Here is an 11,527-nt window from a genome sequence, read left to right on the forward strand (position 1 = left end):
TGCTGCTCGGTGGTGGAGTTGCTCCCGTTGGTGACGTTGTCGTTGTACTTGACATCCTTAACCATCATTTGATGGCTAATGAACTTACCAAGAACTTCTTCGAGCATCATCTTGATGTACCTAGGGTTCTTACAGATCAAAGAAACAAGAGTATGATCTAAAATAGTAAATGACCTTAACATGAGTCAGGCGATTTTACGATACATCCATCTCTTGCTTTTGTAGTTCCACATTTAGTTCACTAGGGACTTGATCCTGTTGTACATTTCATGTGGCCCTTCTCCCCTCTTCATGGCGAACCTCCCAAGTTCGCCTTCGATGAGCTCCATCTTGGTGACCTTGGTTATGACGTTGCCTTCGTGCACGATCTTTAGTGTGTCCCAAATCTCCTTTGCATTCTTCAAGCCATTTACCTTAATGTATACCTCCTTGCAAATAGAAGCTAGCAAAATAGTGGTAGCTTAGAAATTTCTATGAATACATTCTTCTACTTCTACAACATTATAATTTTCATCATCACTATTCAGTATTTTCATTCCATTTTCTACAATATGAGTAACTGGGCATCAGAATTACAAGAAATATGAGAGTAATTGAATGGAATGTGAGTATACTTAGTTTTGACCTTTTTGTTGATGACGTTCGAGGATGTGTTCCTAACCGCTTGAAGGAGATGGCGATGTAGAGGAGTTCGTCTCGTAGTAAACGATCTTCTCGGTTATCTTCTTCTTCTCGACATCCTTCTTTGTGCTCGAGGCAGTGGGCTTCTGATCTTTCGTCTTGTCCCCCCAAAAGTGTCATGTCCTCCTCTATGAGGTCGTCCACCTTCCCCATCCCTTTAGGATCTTATCCCAACATCGCTTTGAGTGGTTAAACTCAACAAAAAGCGCTGGAATCTGACACCAATTGTTGGAACCGGACCACCGAATCATGGCGCGCCCGTAGGGTTGCCTGCACACACGGCGCACCCGCACACACACCTAGGTCGTTGGACCGCGACACAAGCACCCAAATGCACAACAACAGGTTTTAGTTCTGTTGGGCCAACACTCCCCCTAAAAAAGCTAACCTATTAGTGTCACACTCGGATTTAAGGACAAATCCAGATGCACCTCACATGTGTGCTAGGATCAAGTCCCACACATATGATGACTCAGTGTACATAAATCAATGTCAAGATCTTTATTACATAATGGAGTTTATGTACAAAATAACTAGATAAAATATACCATATGACGACAATGATCCTCCACAAACCATAGTTGACTGGGAGACGACAGCCTAGACATCTCCGAACTCATCTTCATAATCCTTCCTCCGGTGGTACCTGCTCTTGACCTAGTGTGATTGTAACAAGGGTGAGCTCACATACGGTCATCGCTCAGCAAGTGTGGATAAAAGTGTAGTGTAAAAGGCTTACCAAGGAATGTGGTTGAGGCTGAGCATAGCTCTTAATTAAGTTGGTCAAAATTTTATTAGCAATTACTACGTATAAGTAAGTACCAGCCCAAATAAATAATAGATCAGAAATGATGAATCCCATAATGTAATGCATGGCAGGTTTAATTTAATTCCATTATTTAATCATGTTAGTGTTTGAGTCGCTCATAACCGTGAGGACGACTGATATATCAGTTTTACACTATGCACAGGTGGCACATCTTTACCCACAGTCGTGTTCGCTTTTCGCCTCGGGTTGTACAAACCCTTAAACACTTCCAAGGTGAGTTGGCGAGGATACACTACGAGGCCTCTACAGAGTTCCAGTAGCTTGAGAAGACCCACTATGGATTCAGACAGAGGGGGTATAGGAATCCCTCATCTGAAAAGTCATCGTAGCATGATCCGTTGAGAACCTCCCTATACTTGCAACAACTCCTCCATGCTTGCCCCTTTCGGGTAAGGTTATCCCTCACTAGATTCCCTAATTACTCAGCCAAGGGTGTCCCATTCCACCCTTGTGGCTGCACTGTTTTCCAGGGCGGTTCTCCATGTTTCAATTGAACAAGTGATCTTATCATGAAAAATAATTAAGTCGACAATAATAGTAAAGCATGCTCATAATTCATGTGTAGCATTAATCCCAAAACTAGGTAGAGTAATAGCAAGACTACCCAATAATTCATTTATATGTAAGGTGTAGGGTAAACAAAGACTAGGTAACCTATTAGGTCCCATCAATTTAACCTACTGTGCAAGCAGGGTGAGAACATAATAGTGAATATTATTTTGTCAAAGAGACGTGGTTAAGCACACAACTTGCCCTTTTGGTGCAACTCCGGTTCTCCAAGTTGGACTTTAGGTTCCTCGTAACCTTGCTTTTCTATCGCAACAATACGTACAGATAGACAAAGAATTAATAAAAATAGCATTTCATCAAACATGAAAACAAACAACGTAATAATATTCTACGCGTCAAGAGGAAACCATAGGTTCAAGAACCACTAAAATCAGAGTTAAATTGTGAAAGATACAAATTGTGCAAGTTTTAGGAATAAATTTTACACTAAACATCAATTTCTTGGTTTAAATTTTTATAAATATTGTAATTCTTTGGACTACAGGTTCCAATTTTAGGACATATTTTTAATATTCTTTACACTGAATTGGATGACAAGTTATTTTCGTACAAACTGAAGGGCTCTTAATGAAGATTGCCACAACTCTTATACACCAACTAGCGCTAATGTCAACTCCTTAATACCGGTTGGAGACACCAACTAGAGCTAATGTCCCCTACTGGGCCGCGATAGTAAGAATCAGTGTTGATGTCCTCGGATGGAATGCACTTCCTCTCTAGTATTCACAGTTGAAAAACAAATTAATTTAAAAACAATACAAGTATAAGAAACTACGTATAAGGTTTCCCATTCATGGTATAGATGATCTCTTACAATATAAAAAATAAAAAATCAAAGTGGTATAATATTTAAATGCATTTCATCTATGCCTTTAGATCTGATCCGCCTAGAAATTTCTATCGTTGAAAATCAATATTTGTTCCACTATGTCACATTTCATTTTAACATATAAAAGGCACAAAACAAGAATATAATTCCACTCGAACTGTATGCTAGTAAATAGAAATTTGGTTTATATAAATGACCTAAGAATTCTTTGACACCAATAAATTAAGGCTAATATTGAATTATATCTATCATTTTGGAAATTATATTGAAAGATGAAAATATTCATAATAATCATATTGTGCACATGAATACTATATATAGTAGGCACTGTTTCCTATAATGCATCGTCTGACCTTTCATACTTCAGAATTATAATAATACATGAGTGTCGAAATCATTCACATGAAAATATAGAGAGAATTATCATGTTGTTTCAAGTTCATGTATATTTGATGTACTTTAATGATCATAATTTCACGTGTTCGACATGATTTGTAAATCCTGAATGTGCGGTTATAAAAAAAGTATCAGTTTAGTAATTCCGCCACAAACACAGTACATGCACATGGTTCGGAAAAAGAAAGACTTGGGATGTAAGAGCAACTCCAAAAGATTAGCTAAAATGACTAGCCAAATTTACTGATTTAGCTACTCTCTAAAATAGATTTTAGAGAAAAGTGTGGCTAATCTAACAGACTCGATAAATCTACGGACTGAATAGAGAGTGAAGCAGGTTATCCAAAAATGGAGAGCGAAGGTAGAGGAATAGAGAGCCACTAAATTTATAGGGTGTTTGGTTTGAGTAATCACTACATCCAAATTGAGGTGATGCATCATGGGTTCATTCCTCAATTTTGATGGGATGACCCAATTCCTCATATTAGTACTAGCTAACTAACTATGAGTAATGAGGTGGTGATGGATCAACTCATTCCATTCCACAAACCAAACAAAAATAGTGAGGAGTGAGAAGATGATAGATTAGCTCATTCCTCAAACCAAACACCCTATTAAAGAGTCGTTTACAGAGTCTATTGGATACACTTTTTTCTAATATTAGCTAAATTTACCTTTACAAAACCATATACCTAGTCTCTTGGAGTTGCTCTAATAATAGATCCTAAGCACTAGCTATTTTTTTCATCCTATGTACCGAAACCTCCCATATTATTAAATTATAACTTGGTTTTCCACCAAGCTTGATAATCGTTTCTCTAGAAAGTGACGTTCTGGGCCATGAGATATTGTGTATTAATCAATAATCACAAAGCTAAAACATCAATCACGGTTAGTATTTTGTTTTCCACTACTTCATGTAATAACTTTTTAATACTCCTTATGTTCTAAATTAAAATTTGTTTTAGAATTTTAATGGAATCATGGAACATTTGATGTATTTATATATATGTCTAGATTTATTATTATCATTCATTTGAATATAGATATAAAAATCAAACGCTAAAATGAACAGAGGGAGTAGTTATTAGTATATAGTTCCATACTAGAAAAATTGGTACGTTTCTCGATCAAACACAAAAGTTCAATTTCAACCGAAACATAAACTCTAAGCACAATATAGGAAACAACGATCATATAGTTCCAATTCCTGATGTTTTATTTATAGAAAAGGGCATATATGTGCATATTTATAAGAAATTAAGTCATCGGAATTTGATTTCTTGTGTATTTTTTACCAGCAAGAAAAATAAAGGAGACACTACCGGAATCCGGCTCTTTGCCAAGTGCTCGGTGTTTTGCCGAGTGCATTTTGTCGGGCACTCGGCAACGACCACATTTACCGAGCGTAAGACACTCGGCATAGACAGATACTCGACAACGACCTCTTTGCCGAGTGTCAAACACTCGTCGAACGACGACGCTCGGCAAAGGACCGTCAGCAAAATTCTATAGCTGACAGCTGTTATCTTCGCCGTGTACCAAGTGGTGACGCGCAGCAAATGGCGACGTCGGCGAAAGGCAACACTTGGCAAAGTCTCCGTCGTCGTCGCCTGGCGCTGTGACAGCGACTTTTTTTGTCGGGTGCCAAGTGGTACTTGATAAAGTCTTTGCCGAGTACCCGACAAAAAGTACTCGACAAAGAAGTCATTGTCGATGTACGGTTCCCCGAGATTTCTTTACTGAGTGTCAAGACTTCACCGAATGTTTTTCAGGCTTTGCCGGGTGCTTCCGGTAGCGAGGTTCGCTAGCTATCGCATTGATTCACTAATACCGTAAATAAAGTAGCAGTCTCCGACCATGCATATATGCTCCATATATTCTTGAAACCGTGTGGCTCCTCTGTATCCAAAAAGAAAACAAAGAAATGGAAGGGTGATAGAGCCACTACACAAAGGTTGTTGCAGACAGTAACATGCATATGGAACCCTTTGGATCCCATAAGAGAGATATTGCAATTTTACCGAATATGATTGTCCGGAAAGGGGTATACAGTGACACCAAAGTCTACGACATGTAGTTTGAAGTTTCAAGGCCCAAGGACGCCACATATATATTCACAACAAAATGCTCCCAATATAATGGATTCTTTCTCTTTTCTCAAGTCAAGGGGAATTAGCGTATCCACATCATGCATGATCGAGCTCCTTGTTATATTTTCCTCCACGAAGCGGCACACACAGCCACCTGCTGTCGCTGCTGCCTCTGGTTCCGTCAAATTATTATGGTTACTACTCGGTCGTTGATATCACTACTTGGACAGTGACAGATGGAGGTAATAATAAGCCACGTGCTTTTATGGGCAAAGCATCGGCAGTGACAATAAAGATCCAGAATTCCAGATGAGCCTAGCTAGAGCTAAGGCCTACTGGACCACACACAGTACATCCACAGTCACAGACTTCTCGACTATTTGATGCATCATGTAATATGTAAAAATTACTGTACTTAGGATTATATAACAGCTAAAGCTCATAGAGTTGCACCTTAATCACTACCTGAAGCTCCCTGCATACTGTACTGCATAGTGCATATACTACTACTGCTCTGCTGCCTAGCTAGTCCCTAGCTACTGGCTGACTAGCTTGCTGTAGTGTGTAGGTACCTGCTCTAACAATTAACTTCTTGCACCCGGTAGTACACTTGAGCCAGCAGCCAGCAGGCACCCAATCCTCACCTTGTTCATGTTTCCATTTCTATGCTTTACATGAAAAAATAACACTAGGTAGAAGTAGAACATATACTATCACATACCCAAGTGAAATGTTGCAACACAAGTGGGGAAAACCGAGAAGATGAATTGGTTCCCAAGAGAAATCTCACCAGTAGTAACCTGCTTTCAGTCGATGCACTGTCCAGGAAATTAACCAGCACGCACAGAGGATTAATCAGAGCACGCGAAAAATAATATATATATAACAAGAACTCAAAGGATCCAGTGATTGCTCGTGTGTGTCCTAGGCAGCGACAACAAGAACCTCGAGTCCGATGAGCAGCAACCACCCGCAGCCAATCATAGCTTCAAGGAGAGGTCGATATCGTCGGCGAGATTATTATTCCTGCTCGCCTCCGGCGGCGCCCTGATCTGGTGCGACGACGAGGAGCTCGGTGCCGAGACCGACCTCGCAATGCCCATTTCCTTCCCAATCACGGACCTCGCCTCCTCCTCGGCCCCACTGGCGCGCTCGCCGCCGTGGCCCGCGCGGCCAGCGGCAGCCAGCTCTCGCGCGCGCTTGGCCACGCTGCGCTCGAACTTGTGGGCATTCTGGTGGCCGCCGAGTGCCTGCGAGGAGTAGAATTTCTTGTCGCAGTAGGTGCAGGAGAAGTAACCCGGCGGCTCCGGCTCGGGCGCCAACATCGGCTGCAGGGAGAGGTTGAGGTCGAGGTCGCCCTCGCCGCCGCCGCCGCCGCCGGCAGTCTCGCCCTTATTGGGATCCATGGCGGCAGCAGGGGGCAGCACAGCAGGCAAAGCTGCAGCTGCAGGCTCCCCAAACGAAGGTGATGAGCGACTTGAAGAGCTGTTGTTGTTTGCCTCTTTTTGGATAACACCTAATGTACTATGCTGCACCATTGCATCAATCTCAGGATGCTCGAGTACGTACGCGTATATACTAATGTACGTGTAGAGAGACACAGAGGAAAGGATGTAGCTGACCTTATGTATCCAAAAAAAAAGCTACATCGTACTCAGTGTTCCGACCCTTGATTTTTTTCTTCTTTTCTCTTTCTCTACTTATTTTCTTTAATATCTCCGACGGGTTTGGAAGAAAAATTTAAGAGACAAGAGGCCCCATATGAGAACGATATCGGTTGCTTCAAAACTAGTACTGACTTAAATGTCAGTCTATATTGTAAATGTCGCATCCCCGTATACAATATTAATACTGGTTGAAGACATCAACCAATATTAATTAATAACTTAACATTAGTATCGGTTGGTGTCTTCAACTGGTATACTAATATATCTGCCTTATAAATTAAACACTCATTGTCCACGAGCTAGCGTGAAGAACAGAGAGGAGCTTAGTGCTATAATCTTCAAGTTAAAATAGTTATTTGGTTTGTTTAGTGTGTCATCTCTCTAAAGTATGCCTCTTGTGTAGTCTATCATCTCCCTGAAGAACTCTTTACTACGTACCAGTTCTTTCATGAACTAGTACTAACACTACCGGAATTTGGCTCTTTGCCGAGTGCCATATTCTTTGCCGAGTGTTTTATTTTGGGCACTCGGCAAAGAGCTCTTTGCCGAGTGCCACGCAAAAAACTCTCGGTAAAAAAAAAAACACTCGGCGAAGAAGCTCTTTGCCGAGTGTTTTATTTTTGACACTCGGCAAAGAGTTTCTTTGCCGAGTGTTTTTTTTTGACACTCGGCAAAGGGCTCTTTGCCGAGTGTCACAAATACAACACTCGGCAAAGAGCTCTTTGCCGAGTGTTTTTTCTCCAACACTAGGCAAAGACAACTTAAAAATCATATTTTAAAGTAGTAAATTAATTCAAATGAAAAAGTTTTCAACTACAAATTTGTATAACTCATCATGATGTACAATTTATATATTGAACATTTCTTCATATGACAAAATAAAAATAAATTTGTTCATAAAACCTATATCTCTCTCGTAGTTTATGAAACTACGAGAGAGACGTGTAGAATTTGTGCATATTGTTATAACCATCATCTGAGATAAACAAATTACCAAACAACCAAAATAAACTTTGTAGATCTTGAGAAGTTATAGAAGTTTATAGTTGATAACTTTTTCATTTGAAGTCATATTGTCAACGAAAACTACGTCTGAATTTAAAAAATTTAAAATTTGAATTTTGAAAACGACTTCGAAAGGAAAAACCACCAACATGAAAGTTGTAGGTATTGAAGAGTTATGAAACTTTGTAGTTGACAATGTTTTAGTTTGAAATCATCTTGTTATGCAAAACCATGTTTGAATTTTGAATTTTGAAATTTGAATTTTTCAAACTGTCTCGGATGGAAAAACCAGCAAAATAAAAGTTGTAGGTCTTGAAATGTAATGAAACTTTGTAGTTGACACTTTTTTGATTTGAAATCATCTTATCATTGAAAATTTCGTGTGAAGTTTCTAAATTTAAAATTCAAATTTTATAAACGGTCTCGGATGTAGAAACTATTAAAATAAAACTTTTAGATCTCAAAAAGTTATGCAACTTTATAGTTGGTCACATTTTCAAATGAACTCATTTAGTGCATTAAATAATCAAATTACTCTCGATTTGTTATAGTACATGGGGAATGGAAACGTAATATAAACATAATTGGTGTAGTAGTGTAGTGGTATAGGAGGGTATGCGCGAGAGAGAGGTTGCGAGTTCGAATCTCACCATTTACAAAACATATAAGTTTGATTCAAAATAATAGTGAAAAATGATAGGGTAAGGTAATAGACACTACTACAGGTATCCTCTATACAGGCGGTCCGGTTAGCCTCTACACAGGCGGTTCCAGGAACCGCTTGTGGTGCACCGCCTGTGATGTAAAACAACATCACAGGCGGTCAATCAAAAACCGCCTGTGATAGTCACACATCACAGGCGGTCCGGTTTAAAAGAACCGCCTGTGATAGTCACACATCACAGGCGGTCCGGTTTAAAAGAACCGCCTGTGATAGTCACACATCACAGGCGGTTTTAATTATAAGCCACCTGTATTTCCCAGATTCATATATATTTTCCAGATTCATATACAGAAACAGAATTAATAACAGCCTGTGATTCAAACACAGATTCAGCAGGTTCCATAAACAGATTCATCATACAAAAATTCAAACATCCCCATATACATACACAGATTCATCCACATATATATCAAGTTCCATCATACACAGATTTATACACATCAAGTTGCATAACAACTCAACATCTCAAAGTTCCATAGACAACTAAACATCTAAAGTTCCTAACTAAAGACCTAAACACTGTGTGATATTGTGTACAAACTTAGTTCTGGGAATTTTTGCAAATTTCCATTTACATTGTAGAATAGCCCTTGTTGATGAAGAACTTCACGGCGCATAAAGTAAAGCAAGTCTCTTACAACCTTAGCCACGCCGGTGGAAACCATATCTCTTTCTAACCATTCAGCATTGATCTTAGATTTAGGAACCTGCAATGAAAGCAAAAAGCAATCGGTGCTAAGAGTAATGTGATGAGCAACAATATAACATAAAAATTGCAATATAGACAATGATAGCGAACTTACATCCTCACGATTGACCATGTAATGGAAGGTGACACGACACCATTCGCATACATAATAACCGCACAGGACAGTACCCGGAGGTTGTTTGTCACCATATGGAAATAATGATATTGACAAATTAGGCTTGTCCTCTGGATGTTCGCCGCCAAGATCTTTCCAATAAAAACGGTATGCACTGCATATAAGAATAGCATTGTGAGATTAAGAATACATTTGTTAAGATGTAATAAGTACAAGTGTGCAATAATAATCATACTTCTCTAAAATCTTCAAGAAGTCATTATACGTAGCCTTTTCCATTCTCAGTGAGTCGAAGACCATGACTTTACCATCCTTTGGCCAGATCATGATACAAATGTAGTGGTCACTATATAGACATAGACGAAAACACATGTTAATATCACGATTGCCATAATTTATAGTTCAAAATTAAACCATGTCGATAACTTACTTAAAGTGGTGCAGAGCTATTATTAAGTCCTTGCCATGTTGTACATGATTGTACATGGCTCGTCCAATGTATGCCGCCATTACCTTCATTTTCTTTCTCTGATTCTGTTTGACGGCTTTCTCAAATTCAGCATCGTCCAAGTCTTTGTATTCTTCTCCTTGCCTCCGAGCAACTACTTTGTAGCGAGCTTGGGATATCATCAACGGGTCAAGAAACCCTGTCTTAAGTTGTTTCTTCTTATCATCCATGTATTGCATCCTACGTGTAATAGTGTTAATCGTTAGACTCTCGTTTATGTGTGCGTGTACAAAACTAACAAATATGAAAGTTTAGAGGTACTTACAAGCAGAAGAGGGTTAAGTAGTTCGTTTCCATCCTTTGTCGGTGGTACAACGACCAGAGATCGTCAAAGAATAAATGCCGCACAGGATTTATATGATCATTGCTCCAAAATGCATCTTCTGGCACAACAAATGTGAATTCCTCGAGTTTGTATTTGTTGCTAGCCACCATGTACCACTCATGCATTCTAATCTCCGGAGTCGACAACTTAGAAAGTTGCACCGTCGTTAAGAACGGCCTCCCATTCACAAATTTAGGAGGAACATCTTCCTTCTTGTATACCGAGATATTGGTTTTAAGACGTAATGATTCTCGAGTATGAATCATTCCATCTTCTTCCCATACTTCGAAATTGTCTATTTGGGCCGGCCGTGTGCCTACTCCATGAGATGCTGATACTGCTTTTGATTGATTAGTCATAACTCTCTGCAATTTATGCAGGTAGCGTGCCACTGATTCTGACGGTTTCTTGACATCGTCTGTGGCGATTCGCTTATGAATCTTCTTTGAAATAGTTGGCCCTTCAACATTGGTGCCAACCTTTGGTTCCTTTTTTATGTTGACGTCGACATTCTGAGGAACAATTTTGTCTACGCCCCCCTCGTCGAGTTCCTTCGCAAGAGGCGATATGATTGTTTCAACGATTTTTTTTGGAGGTCGGTGTCATATCTTCCTGCACCATGGGGTGTGGAATGATCGAACTAGCTTTTTGTTGCATTGGTGTTGAATTCGGCTCATCACCAAACTTGATGTCGCGTCGATGCCAAAGGACCAACTCGTTAATTGCCTCATGCAAAGTTATGATCCCCTCAACTGGAAAATCTATCTCCCAATCTTCACAACCATTGTCTGTGATTTCTAGAACTTCGACCACAGCATAGTGTGGCGGGACAGGATTGTCCTTGTAGTTAACAAGTCCTGGTTTTACCAAACCAGTAGCAGCTTGCTTTGTTTTTGTCCCAGATCGATTGATTGGAATATGAAGAAAGCAAGGGTTGTCCTCAACAATATCGTCTACAGGGTACTTGGTCAAGTCTTGCACAGATCCAACGCTGCTAGGGACTATAGGTGGACTCATGTGGCTTGGCTTGAGTTCAAATGATATGCATTCTGTTTTTTTCATTTTGTTCATCACGT

General features: G+C 39.7%; 1 protein-coding gene across 1 annotated transcript; it reads right to left on the reverse strand.

Annotated features, from left to right (window-relative positions):
* Positions 1-6,107: 6,107 nt before the first annotated feature.
* Positions 6,108-6,877, reverse strand: LOC103632796 (zinc finger protein 4). Its single transcript, XM_020540741.1, has one exon. It carries the CDS (start codon positions 6,802-6,804, stop codon positions 6,379-6,381), a length of 426 nt encoding a protein of 141 aa, XP_020396330.1. The 5' UTR covers positions 6,805-6,877; the 3' UTR covers positions 6,108-6,378.
* Positions 6,878-11,527: the final 4,650 nt, after the last annotated feature.

The sequence above is a fragment of the Zea mays genome, chromosome 7 (assembly GCF_902167145.1).
Source record: "Zea mays cultivar B73 chromosome 7, Zm-B73-REFERENCE-NAM-5.0, whole genome shotgun sequence".
Taxonomy (NCBI): Eukaryota; Viridiplantae; Streptophyta; class Magnoliopsida; order Poales; family Poaceae; genus Zea; species Zea mays.

What these genes read in the sequence shown, in the direction of transcription:
- LOC103632796 (XM_020540741.1), bottom strand. Translation starts at nt 6,804, where the DNA reads ATGGATCCCAATAAGGGCGAGACTGCCGGCGGCGGCGGCGGCGGCGAG.